General features: G+C 38.1%; 1 protein-coding gene and 1 long non-coding RNA gene across 2 annotated transcripts in view; both read right to left on the bottom strand.

The window, feature by feature from the left end:
- Positions 1–17,174, bottom strand: part of EGF (epidermal growth factor) — a 64,999-nt gene extending 47,825 nt beyond the window's left edge. Inside the window, exons 1-4 of the mRNA XM_026101740.2 lie at positions 16,543–17,174; positions 6,977–7,108; positions 3,997–4,196; positions 2,847–3,028 (exon numbers count right to left, since the gene is read on the bottom strand). Of these exons, the coding sequence (XP_025957525.2) occupies positions 2,847–3,028; positions 3,997–4,196; positions 6,977–7,108; positions 16,543–16,744 (716 nt within the window). The 5' untranslated portion in view covers positions 16,745–17,174. The remainder of the gene's footprint in view (positions 1–2,846; positions 3,029–3,996; positions 4,197–6,976; positions 7,109–16,542) is intronic.
- On the bottom strand, positions 10,228–14,783 carry LOC135328168 (uncharacterized). The gene is made up of 2 exons (XR_010388924.1): positions 14,344–14,783; positions 10,228–11,868 (listed from the first exon to the last, which is right to left on the bottom strand). It is a non-coding gene; the product is annotated as an uncharacterized LOC135328168 (long non-coding RNA).
- Positions 17,175–17,489: the final 315 nt, after the last annotated feature.

Raw genomic sequence — 17,489 nt, 5'->3', positions numbered from 1 at the left:
CAGAATAAAAACTAATAATAATGCCAGAGGCTTTCTTAATACATGCTAACCTATTTAAGGAAAACCTCATATACATCTCCCCTTAATAGAACTCTTAAGATTAGAAATCATTTCTAACAACAAAGTTTTGTCTGTTTAACGGAAGCAATGTTACCGCTAAAATTTTACTAGACTTGTTTTCTTATTTTAAAAAACATGTTTCTATTATGGACAGTACAGCTCAGTGCAGGAAGCAGTGAGATACTAGAAATTTCTCTCAAGTAGGTCAAGAAGGAATCAGTCCAGCTTAACCACGAAGCTGTATTGTCTCTGTATCTGCTTTGTTCAGCCATGCAGTCAGAGAAGGAAACTGGAATAACCTCTCAAACCTACAGGGGTCTCCAGCAAACTTGGGAAATGGCACATTTGTGAGGCAGATCTGCATTACCCTCTGCCTATGTTACACTTATGGGGAGGAATCGATCTCCCAAAGTTCTAGTCCAACACATCACTCAGTGGTACTTGACTTTAAAATACCATTTCTATTATTGTTCTCATTCCTTTTTACCTTCCTGCCGGTTATAGCGGCCAGACTATGCTGCCATTAAATTAAGGCACGGTGAAAATAAAGCTCCAATACCAAAATCAATGATGCATTCAAACTACTTTTTTGTGAAGTTATTCATGGATCAGAACCTAGATTTACTGATGTGACTAAGATTAGCAACAGTTCTTCCAAAATGCCAACTAATCCCTGATTCATGTGTGTTTTATTTTTTTTTAAGTTTGGGTTTAGAGGGTTTCTTTGTTTCTGTTTCTTACACAAATTCCAAAAAGCATTACCATTTTGCCTTGTTTTCACAAAATTTTAAGATCTAAATGTACAAAACTATGTAGCATAAAGTCAGCTATACTATGTTTATGTTAATCATATGTTAAAGGCCCCCAAATGGATTAGATCTCACTAGCAAGTGCTGTACTAACTGAGGAAGATTCAGCCTCTGCCTCATGGCTTTTCCACTCTATTACGTAGTCTACATAGTCTACTACATAGTTTTTAATGCATAATTGAAAGTATGTTTCAAGAAGGTCCATCAGATTTTCTACTGACATATTTAAACACTTCATTAATAATTGCTTGCATTTCTATAGCACCTGTTATTTTAGAATCTTTAGAGCTCTGGAAATTTGGATATATACTGGGATTCGTGTTTTACAGATCGGGAAACTAAGAAACAAAAGGTGATTACAGTCTCAGTGCAAGCCTTATGCAAGTCAGTGCATGGCAGGATACAATACAAGCAAACAGGAATATAGCCTTTAAAGTATTTGCTCTCCACTTAATTCTTAATCCTTATTTTCAGCATATCTAAACTCCATTCAAAAAAAAAGAATCTTGCAGCAATAGTTATCTTATTGCTACTAAAATAATCTTATCACTACTAACCAGACACATCTTTCGAGAAAAACAGTTTCTAAGATATCACATTGACCTCTGTTACTTGCGCGAGTTGCACACATTGGAGAGAAGACACTGTTAGCATCAGACTTAGTGTATATTTATGCTTGCTGCATTACATTTGTCTTAATTCACTTCACATACACAGCGCTTAGAATTTTCATACAAGCAAAACACACCAAGGTGTAAAAATGTTAGACTCCCTGGAGTCTACATTCTTTGCAGTTTATTACTAGCTAAGTTGCTTCTCTGTAAGCACATGTGTACAGCTTTAATGCTTGGCGAATCACACCTAGGTGAATATATGCATTTGAGTTTGTCCACAAAGTTTAGTGCAAGTTCACCAAATATATTCCTATAATGCAATTTGTAACATATTTCCCTGTGGCATAAGGCCAGCGCACTTGAGGACTTGTGAGAATTTCCAAAATTGGTAAATATTCAAAAATTCAAAAGCAGATCAGAGAAAAAAATATATACGCTGTTGTTCAGGCCTTTAAAACCTATCCAAATGACAACACTCTAGGAATACTAGTAATGCATCAGGCAGTTGGTTTATGTATAAATGCACAAGGAGAGGGTACATGAGCCTTAATATTAAAATACTTTCACACTATTCTGAGCGACTTTATTGCAAATTGAAAGTGGCAACAAAAATATGTTATTGCTATACCAAACAGAAGCATCTCAAAGTCTCCTCAGCTTTTATTTTTGAAACCTTGAATGGAGGAGCTTTACATGCCAAGATAAATCAGCATGGGGAGACCACTGCGACAATCCATATTGATAACTCTTGAGGAGGCCAAATCTCTGATGTGAGAATAGTTCTCGGTGTGAATGGCTTGGAGCTGAAAGAAGCATCTTTATGATGGCCAAATTACTAGTGATACAGAGTAGCAACAACAGGTTCAGAACCAGTAAGCAGAACAACTGAGGGACAAAGGAAACAGGAGAAAAACTTTAAGGTTAGACTTTTTTCAGAATATATATCAATTTATTTCCCAAGCATACCAGGTCTGGAGCACAAAGGACTCGCACCATTTGCAGGGACATTCTCCTTTGCTCTCCCAAGTCCTCTTTCCTGCTGCCCTGAAACTTCACCATCTTTGAGAAAGAACCAGCAAGGCCTCCTTCCCCTCAGATCTCCTCATTTGCAAAAATCTTCCCTTATGACCAAAAGATAAAGTTTCTGCATTAGACTTCCGTGGACTTTTGCCACACATTTCTCTATTTATTTCTTATATGGTTATCAACCTTTTATCCTACCTGGTCAAAGTTCAAGGAATTATCATTAGACTACAGATAATACAATGTGTACAGACTATCCCTATAGCCTATAAATCACAGTCACAGCATTTAGAATATTCTGAGTCCATTTCAATTAAATTACTAACCTAGTCAAAATTACCTTTGCTCAGCATCAATGGCAATCCTTGTGGGATGACCAGCATCTCTTAGAAGAACTCGGCGTTTTTTCCCGTTCATGTCTGTTGCTTCAATGGTTGCTTTTTGTTTATTGGCCCAAAGAATATCTTGATGTATCCAGTCAATAGCAAATCCTGAAACGCCTTTATCTACGTAACATAGTCTCTGTAAACAAAAAAGTTGACAACAAAAAGCATCCCACTTATTACCCTGAACTTGACTTGCATTACATGGACTACAGTGCCAGATTGTGGCTTCCCATTTCATTTTACTTCCTTTTCTTCCAAACCCACAGAAACTTCACTTTCTTACTCTTTAACCACTTCATTTGGTCATCTTTGTGCTTGCATAAACTCCCTCTGAACTGTATGACCACCTCAGAGGGGGAAACCGTTCTCCAGGGGAAATAAGGAAATATGCTGGACTGATCTTTTAGCTAGAAACATTTCCTGTATTTGGCACACTACAAAGTACCCAGACCTGTACTGTTACAAATGGAAGACTGCCTGGCACACTGCTGCTGGACCCTGATCCTTAAAAATCAGTGTGAAATACATTATCTCCACATGGGAACAGGAACCCTGGCAATATCTCTCAAACAAAAGAAGGTTCTCAGAACATTAAAGTTCAGCCACAACACCCTGTCTTCCCCTCTTAATCGGCCAGATGCAATGAACTGTACAGCTTTTTCTGAACAAAAGATGCAGTGCTGAAAGAAGCATTTACGCAACCATAGAAACCAATAAAAGGTTTGAGAGAAGAGAGTAGGAATTCAAATACATTCTCCTCATACCATTTGTGCCAGTTTGAGTTACAGTAATCTCAAAGACAAATTTCCAGAACGTCAGTTATTAATTTAAAACTGATAGACACATTATTGTCTTCAAAGTTTTGATTTGTCTAAATTTCCTCCCCTTCATCTTTAACTCCATTCACTTGATTCCCAGAAAATACTAAATGTACTGTGAAAGTCAGTAAAACAGCATAGACTCAGGCCTCCCTGGTACTTACCAGAACTATTAAGACAGCAAATACTATTTAAATTCTAAAGTGCCAATCAGTGAACAGGGTTGTTTCACTAGAGGGTATAATGTTCAGTAATTTGGAGATTTCCAGACAACTGATTATCTTACCTCTCGTTTTGTGCCATTCAGGAGAATTCTTTGCAGAAGCCGTCTTTCAGAGTCAACCCAATACACTTTATCTTCTGCATAATGAAAGTCTATAAGTGTTGACTGGCCAGTATCAGCCACCAGTCTTTCATGATTTGTCCCTTCAGCATCAATTCTGAAGATGGCATTTCCATGGCTGAAAAGTAAGAAAGGTGCTGGGTCTGGTGTGGAGAAAAAAAAAGACATCAATTAGATACGTATGGTACTTTTGCCACATTAAATTCTCATCAGTATTATACTAGCCATAGCAAACATTCAGGATCTAACCATCTTTCTCATATTTGTACATTTTAATGATAACATCCCAGGTACATCCCAGAGAACCACTATGACATAAACCTGATGTCCCTTCACATTTACTGCTGAAAATGTGTTAGGTCAGAAAACTGACTCATGAAACAGAAATTGCAGAAGAAATTGTTACCACTAATCTCAAATCCTATGATCTAGGAGGAGGTCAAAAGAACCATTTTATGCATACCTTGCACTTAAGACATTTAAAACATAGTTAGATTTAGAACTTGGTTACCTGACACAACAGATCATGGCATACAAAAAATCTGCTCATTAAGTAATTTTGAAATACAATTATTAATACAGTGCCAACTGAATAATAGTTTTAAAACCTTCCTAATCACTTGCTGAATCCATCTTCCAGCAATGCAAAGGAGACTCTCCATTCATCAGGAATGGATGTCAGCAAGGATGCACTGTCATCAGGTTTTGCTCATATACTTTTGAAAAATTAAATTAGTTCTATTGACAATCTTTGCCACATTTTAACTATCTCTACAATTAACATGAAACCTGAGGCTTTGAACAGCAGACATGACTCCTACAAATTTTAGTCAGATGCTGCACGCTTTTCATGGTTGCAAGGTTGTTTGATTCAACGCCCTTCATATCAGAGGAAAGAGAACAAGTTTGATTTCTCCAGTGAACAGCAAGTTAGGTAGCAAATTCTGACAAGCACCCAAAATGTATTTTACCGTCATTCACCAGAAAGATGACCAGAACTCTGATTTCTACAACAATAGACTGCTTTGTATCTGGACTTTTCAAGGTATTAACCAGTTATAACAACTGCTTCTAGGATGTTAGTGACATCTTTTTCTGCTGCTATTTATACTGAGCCTCACCTTGTGAGAATATTTAAGCTATGAGGACTTGCTTTACGTAAATGGTAAATGAACGCTGAAGTGTAGGCAAGGTCGATTTATCTCAGGAATTTGGCAGTTTTACTGCTTGCATTTTGCCAATTACTTGACCAATAGCATATATATACTTTGTTTTTGCCCTTTCCAGGCTCTGAATTTCCCATCAGGGTCCTGTGAGTGAGAGCTGTAAATGGAATGTGGACTGAAGAATTTCATTTTGTTTGGATTTTCTTTGACTTCAACTGCAGAGGCACCAGTCAGATTTGAGACTTAATATTATCAAGTGTTTGATGAACAGATAAACAACACCTGTCTCAAAGAGCTTACTGTCTTTAAAACATGAGGGTATTTCACTTGGTATACCCATTACAGAAGGATTTGCACTTTGTGTAAGCATAGCATTCTTTATCTGTGACAGTAGCTCCTGAATTGTCACTCCCTTTCCACTAGTGGTATAAATGTTAGTAATATCCTTAGAAAAAGTCTGAAGTCCATCAATAATGTATTAAGATAGGATTGTTCTCTGAAAGATCTGAGCAGAAACATCACTGTGAGTTAACATTTTATTTTCATTCCTCTTCAGTTCAAAAGTAAATAGTTTACAAAACATTTAATAAAAAGATAATGCTTCTTTTTTAAAGGGCTAGCCCTGTATAGGCAGGGCTACAAAAATCCAGCTTGGCTCTTTGTGAGTGACACTTTGCTGTCAATAATAATGATTCTCCCAGTTCACTGAGGTAATTTTGCTGATGCTGATTTGGGAGCCACACAGAATACTCTTGGTTATGTTCATGGTCCCAAAGGGTACATCCAGAGAGACTTGAGTACATCCCCTACTTCTTGGGTCACAAACATACCCTGCCACAGCACATCTCCACATTAAGATAAGCCCCAAGTACACACTAGTCACAAAAAGAAAACTTGAACTCCTGGACCAGAAGGGAGTTCTAGTGTGTCCCAGACAGGAACTCAAATCAGACATGCAAGAAATCAAGATGGAGAGGTGAGAGGTGAACTTCAGAGCACACCCACCTCATATCCTAGACAGCAATGTTTATTTCCCCAGTGGTATCAGTAGAGGATAAGACTATGGTTATTCAAAGGCCATAACTGCGTATATTTTCCTCTCAGAGGGGCTAAAAACTTTTAAAACTTAAATGCAAATTATATGTTCAAAAATCAATTTGACAATTTAGGACAGAGGGAAAGAGAAAGAACTCACAGTAGCATTCATGTTTATTAACAGAGTATCTACGGACCAAACCAAAAATAAGGACTTCCTGTCCAGCATTTCACAGCACTGTCCCCAGAACCTAAATACACTGGACTGGTATCAATGCCAATGGACTGAAAAGGGCAAAGGGAGCAAAATCTTACGTAGTGCTATGTTTTTCTGGAAGTAGTAAGGACAGGATAAGAGAGAGAATTTTGAGTTATTATATAGTTTACTCCTCTGAGAGGGAGTAGATCTGCTTAACAGGAAGCCATGTTTTGGGTTGTTTTTTTTTCTCTCACATGTTCACTCATCTTCCTACCACCATACTTTCCTTTCTCCACTGGCACTCTTTTGTGACATCTGCTTTTCCCCTTGCCAGTTACCTGCACACTACAGGAGGCAGTTTTTCAGTGAGCAAACCAAAGCATCGGTCCGCCTTCCAGTAGCTGAATTAAGTCAGCATTGTGAATAGGGAAGCAACAGGCATGATTTACTTTGAAAAGTATGCTAACTGCTAATTAAAACTCTAAAGCCCTTTTTTAGTCATTAGGAAAGAAAATGACCTTACCGTTCACATAGCAAGACCATTTGTCTATATCCAAAGTGTAGCCAGGCAAACAGGAGCAGATATAGGACCCTGGAACATTGATACAGCTTTGGCCACAGGTTCCCAAACCACCTTCGAGGCATTCATCAATATCTGAAAAATGTTTTGAACAGATCAGGATAATTCAGCTAGCAAAAGCAAGAGAAAGATGACCCTGGACACAGAAAGCTGCTAATAGGTTAATTACAAAGTTTAATTTCCCACCATTAGAAGAGAAGGATGGCTATATTGCTTCACTTACTGGTTTTGGAATTGTTAATTTGTTTGTTTTCATAAGTTCAGTGATTTTTTTTTTTTTTTAAAGAAGACAGACCAGGAAAATTTTCTCTTCCCCTAGTGACTGGGCACTCTACACAAATAGTCCCTGATTGCCCCAAAATAGGGAAAGGACTCGTCTGCTACTCTGTGATTTGCATTATCCTTTGCTACGCAATTATGATACTCTCATAACCTCTGCCTGTGGCTGCTTCCTTCTATTATTATCCCCCTTTCCACAGTAACAATTTTGCAAATAAACCACCAGGCTCTGCAAAACATACAACTGCCAAAGCACTCCCAACCTGACATTTTGAATTCAGTCAAGTCTCAAAAACATACGTGATACATTAAAGAACACTATATTCTGAGAGCATCAATCCCAAGCTAAACACCCACCCAAGGCAACAAGCAAGTTAATTAGAAACTTGACTTTTAAATGATGGGTTAGCCCAGAGCCTTTATTAATTAAAAAGATAATTGTGGTATGTATGTTGCATTATTAGGGCTTGAGGCAGTAGCTATAAAAGTGAAGGATTTTTTTTTTTAAAAAAAAAGGTCACCACTGAGGAGCATATTTTACACTGAGCGGGGAAGATATTAAGCACTTTGTCAGTATTCAGCACCATTAGGGATTGTCCCAGAAAGTTCAGAGAAACTTAAATTCATACTGAGATCAAATGGTAACTTCTAGAGGTTCATGACATCTGGCAGTATTGTATCCTTGTATATTTCTTGGTATAACAACAGTGAGGGTTGCTCTAAGAATCAGCATTCACCCTGTCCAAGATCTATTTGATGTCTGTGCCTTAGTAAAACAGGACGGTTTTTCTTCTGGATTTTAACATTACAGTGTTTGAATTTATACATACAAGAAAAAAAGAAGCAACATGAGTTCTTTTTAAGGGACACATTTGACTAAGCCAGTGCAGGACACTGAATCACAACCAAATCTACATATATATACGCACATATGTATTAATATATTTTTGTGTATATATATTTATACTCGTGACCAAGACTTCAGAGGAAATAAGGAAGAGCTTCTTGGGTAACACAGCATTTGAACCATGTGCAAATTACCACAGGGCTTTAGGAGGTCTTTAAGTGTTGGGTGAACATCCACCTAGTTCAGAGAAGGCATCTCACTATAATAAACCGGTAATTTGATCAGCTCACTCCAGCACTTTGAAAGGAACTTTTCCTGTTTGCAATGTCAGGTTAGTGAAAGCTAGCAGATGTGGTCCGGGGAACCGTCTCCCTTAAATGCTTTTAAAATCTCCATATAGCAGAAGAGTTTAGCGGGTTTTATTCTGTGTCAAATAGCAGTTATTCAAAAAGAAAGTTGATGTTTTACAGATATTTAATGTGACCATAGAGATTGGGGAATGCTTCCATATTCTTTTCAGAGTTGTTCCACAATATGTTCCACATGGCCAATAAACTAATTTTCATAATGTATGAAACATAATCAGAGCATGTGCAACTAACTAATTTTTGTTTTAGCAGATTAGAAAGGCAAAACAGAAGCATTTTCAGCAACTTAATTCCATAAAGCACTTTAATGCCAAACTGCATTCTTCTTCAAACAATCAGCTTTCCAAAGAGTATTTTCCCACAGACATGCGAGAGATGTACATTCCATTCTCCACAGAATTAAAGGAGTTCTTGTAAATCCCTTCTAGAAAGGTTTGAATGGCTTAGAAGTTTGCTAATTGGCTACAGAAACCCTGAGCTCTAGATTGCCAGTTCAAATCTAGGTATAACAGGTTAGCCGACAGTGCCTGAGTATCCTTAAAATTTAAGGGCTCTCTGATAGCCTGTACAGGAGGACTTTGGTGACCTCAGCCCATTTTCACAACTACTGTCAACGTTAACAGAGATGTGAAGAAGTCTATTGGCGTGAACATTGCCTTAGTACCTCACCCTGACATGCTAGTTTTCAAAAGGACCAACAGGCTGACTAAGCTAGAGAGCTAATCTGATTTAGTCACCAGTATAAAAGCAGATGATGCAAGACTCAGTTGATAAAGACTATAACGTAATTAATGTTAGTCAATATACTTTTATGGCCATAGTGGCTTGTTAAATAAATATGATTTTGAATATTATTGCTTTGACGAGATCGTAAGTATGGGTGATAAAGGTAGCTGTGTAGATTTAAGACTGTTAAAAAGACAGAAGTCATTTTGCTGATTATTCAATCTCAATAAAGCGCATGTTAAAGAAGAAAGGTAGGCCTGATCTACAGACTGTATCTGGAATAGTGCTTATTCTGAAGAGGATTTATGTTCATGCTGGACAAGCAGCTGACCTCTCAGCAAGTTACTGGACAAGTCAAATCACAATACATATAAAATACAGGAGAAATAAATGACAGTGGGGAAATCATTTTACTTCCATATATGGCAGTGATCAGACAATACTGGAATATTTTTTTATTTCTCAGATACGGGCTGTGAAAGGGTACTGAAAAATTAGAAAGTGTATATAACAAGGATAAAAAAAATGATCTGAGGGTAAGAATAAGCACCTTTCAGTGAGACACACAAACAGCTCGGTCTGTTTAGATTATGAGAAAGAAGATTGGGAGTAGGCTTGATCAAAGTAGATATATACTTTCAGAAAGAAAAAGCACCCAATTTTCCAAAGGGCATTTTAGTCTCTTTCAGGAAAGACTTAACAAGGACTGATGGCTGAGAACTGAAGCCAGGGAAATCAAATTTAGAAATTAAACTCATGTTTTAACAGCAAGTGTGATTTACTAAGGGAACAAGCTACCAAGAAAAAGCTGTGAAGTTGTGAAAAACATCAGTGGACATCCTCAAATCAAGATGAGAATATGAAGACATGCTTTAACCAAACACAGGTTACTACACTATGTACCAAAGTAACTGGAAAATGATCTGTGATTTACAGGATGGTCTTTCCCAGCTTTTAACCATATAGTTAAACGCAAAAAAAAAAAAAAAAAAAAAAAAAAAAAAAAAAAAAAAAAAAAAAAAAAAAGACTCTCCAGGAAAGAGCACATTGATTGATCAGGCTAAAAGAATTTAGGCTGTCTCCCTAGTAACTTAAAGAGGGGATTTGGGGGTAGTGAGTGTGCCAGTCTTCAGCACTACTGAAATTCACATAATAGAGCAAATCCCCCACACGCTGAAAAGCGAACAAGCACCCTAACTGAGGAAAGGAATAATTCAAGAATAATTGCCCAATGAAAAATCAGAGGCACACTGACAAGCTGCTTGGCCATCACAGAACATCCATTCCAGCTGTAAACAGGAAATGCCAACAGACAGTGAGCTATTGTTAAATATGCTGGAGCTCTGTGAACATTCAGTGTTCAGGACACTAACAATGGAAGAAGGTCCTAGGCTTAATATGAGCTCTCCTTTTTGTAAAGGTCAAACAAAACAAAAAAGCCAAAAGCTGTTTCTTAAGGCTTAGGAGAACTTGATCATAAAATGATCTATCAGGTGTAACTAAGAGTGCCTTCACCTGCACTCTTTCTGCCTAAGCAAAGCATGGTTGCATCCTGCTGGAGCTGGCATGTGTATCCTGGCAACCACTTTCCCCAATGGGAACTTTACCCTGTGAAAGAAATCGGCTTAGTGAACACAAAAGCTGTCTGCAGTGCCATGACAGCCAGTCCTGAATGGAAGAATGAGATTCTGCTCAGTTCTCAAAGGCTTCTTTATGCAAAAAATGCCTTGAGAATCAGCAAAAACGATGAATCATGTCATCATGATGTTGGCAGCTCTCAATGACTTTGCATACAAATATGCCACTTTATTGAGAGTCCTGAGAAATGCTCTGATTGCAGAAGGTGGAGCATTAGTATGCCTGGCAGGGATACAGAGAAACCACAGTAACCCAGAATGTGCCTTTCATTATGGCCCCAAATATACAGATTGTATACATAAAATATATACACACAGATACACGCACTCACCCAACCTAACTCAAATTTGGTTCTTGTGGAGTTGGACTACGGATGAATTCAGTCTCCTGTATCCAGTCACCATAATAATCTTATCAATAAGGTTAAACAATAAATTTCATCTGGATTACAAAGAAAATAGCTCATACATTTTATCTGTTTTGTTAAAAACATATAGCTCAAAGAACAGAAGATAGTCACAAATGGAAAAAATGCTCTGTTTATCAACAAGCCACAATAAAAAAGCTGCAGCACATCTCTGAGGGACTGAAGGAGTAAAGAAGTGCAAGTTTATCATTACCTCAGCTCCCTAGTTTTTAAATGGGCATTAAAGTACAACTAGATCTTTCATAATTTTTGAAAGTATAGAGGCTGTGAAGTGCTCAGATAATATGGTAAGAAATGCAATGTAAATAAGCTGGTTATCAGTTCCTGCACTTTTCCAGTCCAGAGCCACAGCAGTGACAGCACAAGCAACCATGTGATTTAGTAGAACCAAAAAAAGTTCTGCATAAAGTAGAACCAAATTTAGATCTGAAATCAAGTTCAGAAACCACTTCTAGACATCTTGAAGAAAAATGGCAAAAAGATCTCAAGGGACTATGATATCTTCTTTAATCTTCTACTGTTCTGGATTCAGATCTCAAGAGTTCGGTCACTAGAATGGAAAAAAAATCATTTTCAGTCTTTCTTTTAGAAACAAATGCTGAGAGTAAATTAGTAACCACAAATTCCACATCAAAGCCACTGAGAAATGGTGCAGTTCTAATTGGTCTCTACTTCCCTGAAAATAGTCTAATTTTCAACATACTGTCACTAGATTGCCTTTCAAAGACGAAGTCCTTGATGTTATCTTCTGGCGCTTTTTGAAAGGCAGCAGTAATTACTGACATCCAGCTCCCTTTAAAATCTGGTTTCATGTTAGATACTAGAACATATCTAGCAATCTATTTGTTTAAAACAGAACACGAGATTAATATCTGCTGTTTTCCATTGAGCAAAACATTGATGATGAAAGCTGTTGCAGTATTATTCACTGGCCCTACAGTCCTGCTTCTCAGCCTCCTTCAGGGTTAAGCTTCATGTGATGTCTGCTGCCATTTCTTTCATTTCTTGTGACAGATTCTCCTCCTTTCTATTTTGATCCAAGTTTTTACAGTTAAAGACAGTATTTGTCCACATCCAGCTGGATCCAATTTCCAGAGAATTCAATGGGAATCTTTCAGTGAACTGGCCTGTGGCTCAGACCCATGTTGAAGAATTCCCTCCTATTATTCAGTAACAATATTTTCAAGCATCTGTCCCAAAGCAGTACAATATGAAGTGAGCTAGCTGGAAGACAGCTACTGAAAATAAGTAAACAAATGTGCTTCAGCTGTACTCTTCCAAAAAACAGGGATACAGTGGGATCCCAACAGATTTATTCCTAAAATTACATTATGATGGGGGTAACCAACACAGTTCCCCATTTCATTGGCTCTTACATGACCTTATACGATGCTTGCAGAAGATAGCTGTGAATTAGCTGCAAATTGGCATTTAATAATTCTCAGAATACAACACAAAAAACTGCAACAGTGTGTCTTCAGAAGGCTGTATGGAGCAAACTAGAGCCTGGATTTAGCTAACTAAGGGGAATTTTAAAAATTGTAATTCAAACAAGAATAATTTAATATTCCATATCACCAGTGTTCCATGACAGGAGAGTGGCGAAGAGCAAGAAAGAAAGAGGAAAAGCTTGAGACACAAGAAGAACAATCTGACCAAAACAGCTGATCTAATTGCAGCTGTCATCTTCAGTTAAAAGAGCAAGAAAGCTGTAGCTCTGGGGGAACACGTAGCACACTAGTCCTAAAGAAGCAAAAAGGGCTGACTAGTCAATGTCAGAATTAGCAGTGATGTGGCAGAATTTAAGAATCCCTATGATTTAGTATAACTTTAATAATGTGGGGTTTGCTTTGCCTTCTTTAAGAACTTTTCTTCAATATTGTGAATCTGTTTTTAAACAACCATCTTCCTTCACCTTTAAAGCTTACAAAGTGAGCACTCGAAGTCAGCCCTGATGCCAAGGTACACTTCCATTCATGCACTATCTAGAACATCAATGTATTGCTCTTGGGTAGCCCAAGACTAACAGTACTAATGTCCATCTTAAATTTGATAATGCAAGGGACTACAGTAGAGGCTTATGGAGAGAAACAGCATCGCATCAGAAAGTGTCTTGGCTTCTAGTGGGGAAAGTATCTAAACCCCTGGAAAGCATGAAAAATGGTGTTGTTATAGGGGTACTTGGGGAGGGCACAGTTGACTGAGCCAAACAGCCACCACCATTTCCTGGTGTCCCTTGTATGCTTATAGATGTCAAACACATTAGAAATCAAAGCTCTCCCAAGACACACTGTTCACATGTTTTTATCTTTTAGGAAGAACAACAACTCCTCCTGCATGGCCAAGACCATTTTTCTTCTAGAGGTAGAGGGTTCTGTGTGTTCACTGGAGTCTAAGAAAGATGAATTTTTAAGGGTAACTTAGTCCCCAGTCCTGACACTAGCTTAAAAAAAAAAAAAAAAAAACAAGATGGCAACATCAAGAAGTGCAGAAATGCTTCCAATTGTATCATTATCTGCAGATAAATAGATGTGTTCAGGCACCAGACTAGTCCTTTGTTTTTACCTCATGACCTGTTCTCCTGTATTTTGCCTCTTATAAATTGTGCTGTTCTGGGATACATAGTTGCCTCAAAGACCTTTCCCCTCTTGGCATACCAAGTCAGGATTCAAATAATCTCTCTTAAAAACTGTATAAAATTATGTGAAACATTTAGGGTTAGATTACATTATGCTTCCTCATGACTAGGCAGCCTTTGATCTTTGAATATCCCCAGAAATAAAAGGAACTAATTAAGATATTAAGCCAGGTAAGAAGAGCACAACCTAGATCTCCATCTGCAGTAGCAGGATGGAAAATGAATCTAGAAAAGCCTATGCACTTTCCAGTAAGCGTCCTTTGTGGCAGCTCTCTAATAGAGAGCCAATACCTCCTCAGTTCAGGATAGGCCTTACAGCTGGCAGGACGCCACACAGTCACAGACAATAAAGAACATTTTACAGTTGGTATATTTATTACAGCTCACCAAGGATGGTCGCCAAGCCACAGTTCAACTTGCTGTCATTGTTCACAGTTCACTGGTATGCGTCACGTCTCCCACTCACCACTTTTATGCCCATTATTACCTTCAAAGTCTGCCTCCAGCTTCCTACCACTTGCTTCCACTGCATCCTCTGTCTCACATAATTAATGAACTAGAATTTCATACGTCCGGTCTTCTGGTCATGACAGAGCTTGTATATCCAGCAGACACAAAAAAGAACAGGGGAAATCCATTCCATCAAAGCATCCTTTAGTCCTGTATTTCATCTCAAAATTCTGTGCCTGTGCTTGCTCCTCTGTAATCCAGTGGTCTCTAATTAAAAAGATACCCTAGCACATTTTATTTTTTGTTTATTCTATGCTAGACAAGGTAAAAAGATCTTTGCTCAGGGTACGTCATAGTAAGTTTAGCTGTTACAGAAAACACTACTTCTATTATTATTTCTTGCACAGTTTGCTGAGCTACCAGCCATCCTGTTTGGGTGCTTTATCTAGTCTCTCCAAGACTGGTAGAACAAGAGAATAAATCTAGCTTTCAACAGAAAAGACACAACATAGGGCAACTTCTGTCTCCGTTAATGGGAGAGCAACACATGTCAGTGTGCAAAATAAGTTGACCGAAACAGAAGAATGAATGCATCTTTGTGGCATTTTAACCTTTGATGCTATTTAGAATGGACTTTGACCCACCAAAAAACAGCCAAGCAATCGCCTTCATTTCAGTATGACTGTCCTGTTAAAACTGAGGTCTCAACAAGGCAATACAGTAACATTTAAGTTATAACTAATGTACTTCCTAATTAGCCCATAGAAACTAGGTTAACATTAGCAAATAGCATGGACTCGCAGAAGAGGATCTGTAAAGTGCAACAGCTGCTGAGGATCTGACCTACATACATCTCAGGGTGGGGTTACACAGAACCAGTTCGAGTCTGGTCCTGTGGACTGAATGCCCATTAGCAGTAGGGAGGACAGGTGCTCTCCCAGGGTGCACCTACTGGTTCAGGTTCACCCAGGGGGAATCCCATTTGTGCACTTTGAGGCTGCTCTGCAGTGTGAGCAGAAGCATAGTAAGAGGGAAGAGTATGGAGATTCACTTCAGAAGTGTGCTCCTCATTCAAATTCAAGCATCAGCATGGAAGTATCCTAGGTGTCTTTGGCTCTCTGATAACCTTCAATCAGGTTTATCATTTGTACACAAAAATGCCTAGCTCCTCCTCCCTCAATATGAGAACATTTAACATGCATACTTCTCTTTTCTGCTTACAAGCTAGTATTTCTTGGCAGAATGCACGGAGGCACCTGTTATTAAATCACTGGAATCACGTCAAGAACTGAGTCAGAGCTTCTGAAGCCCAAGCAAACTGTGGCAAAAGCTTAACTCCGAGTATTAGGCTTGTTTGCTTGAAGCCTTACAGAGCATTTCCTCTTCTCCTTAACATACCCAGTACTTCACTGACTCTGCCTTTCTTAAAAAAAAAAAATTGAACTTCAAGGTATCAGAGTGGAGAGAAGGGTTCTGTCATTGTCTTACACTTCTTAAAGAATAAGAATCTGCATTTTAAATGTTCCAAAACACTAGAGATTATTACAGTAATGTTAGCGTCATACACTTCACCCACAGTCCTACAGTATGCAACACGATTTGTGTATAGTTTGAGATGTATTAACTCTATATAAGTGCACAGACCTATGCATACCAATATGAAGTTTTTAAAGTTATCAAGCCTACACTCAAGTATATACTAATACATATATATTTACATCATTAAAGTACTCTTTCTATATGTATATAGAGATATAAAAATAAATCCATACACAAATCACACATATATAGTAGCACAAATATGTGCATACACATGTGTTGAAGATACAGAGACACTAAAGCAAAGGAAAGAAATTTTGGTAACCAGGGAACAGTTCAGATCTCTTTAAAAATCATATATGCCCCAATCCTACTGTCTGATAGTTAAACTGACAAGAGACTGATTTCTGAATAACAAACTACTAAACAAAATGACTTCTGTTGGTTCTGAGAAGCAAGTGATATGAAAAAATTGATTTACTGCCTCTGCCAGTACGGCACACAAACACTCTGTAAAAAAAGTTCTTTAAAAATTATAAAGCTCAATTAAGAGAATACAAATGTTGTTTTCATAATTGTGAATGGTCACTTACTTACCTATACAAGTGGAGTTTTCAATCTCTAGTCTGTATCCATTAGGACAGTTCCAGTGCTGCAGAGCTGAGAGGCTGACAAAACCAATTTTAAAAACCACTGACAAAAAAGCAACATGGAAGAGAAACATAATCTTGAGGTTTTGAACTGTCGCTAGAGGAGAACAAGCTTGTATTTGGTCATATCCAGGACAAGATGAACACATGTAATCCCCAAAGGTTTCTGCAATCTCCTGCTTTATACTCAGACATCTTATCACAACACCAAGTTTTATCTTTGCCTTGCTTTTCTTGTCACTTTAGTCCTTACTGTGTCTGACTACAACCTTGAAGAAATTCCTGGGGGATTTCTTCCCCACACATGTCGTTTTCTCTGTCTTTTTTTTTCCCCCCCTCTTTTTTGGAAGCCAAGTATGAAATGCCTGACACTCTTGCCACAAATTTAACACAGCTTAAAAGCAAAGCTTGCAAGGATCATTGCAGATTTCCTCGCGACAAGCAAAGCTGCTGTTCGAATCTTAAACACGGAGCAATTGAAAAACTATTCACCACAGCCCTCAGTGGAGTTTAGTGAGTGAGATCTCCAGGTACTGTCCTTCTCCAAAATGTAGTTGCTTTATACATACAAACTTGGAGGGACTCCTCTTTCTTTTTAAAGCCCTGCTTGCCCCACCTCTTCTCTTTTTAGTACCACTTGAGTGAACCCTGTGTTTGCAAATAGTAATGTGGTCAGTTCCTTACTACAGGGAACTGAGCCAGAATGCAGATACCCAGCCACTCATAATAAATACATTCTGCAAAAGGAGCCCCTTATGTTTGAGAAGTACCTGCTGCATACCAGCTAAGTTTTATTTCTCAGAGACTGTAGCCCAATTTATACCATGCATGTTCAGTCATGATTAGTTCATTTTTATAATGTCATGTGTTTTACTACCAGAAACAAACTTTGTC

The sequence above is a fragment of the Dromaius novaehollandiae genome, chromosome 4, assembly GCF_036370855.1.
Source record: "Dromaius novaehollandiae isolate bDroNov1 chromosome 4, bDroNov1.hap1, whole genome shotgun sequence".
Taxonomy (NCBI): Eukaryota; Metazoa; Chordata; class Aves; order Casuariiformes; family Dromaiidae; genus Dromaius; species Dromaius novaehollandiae.
The sequence above is the reverse complement of the archived record's forward strand: the minus strand, read 5'-3'. Positions and strand labels throughout refer to the sequence as shown.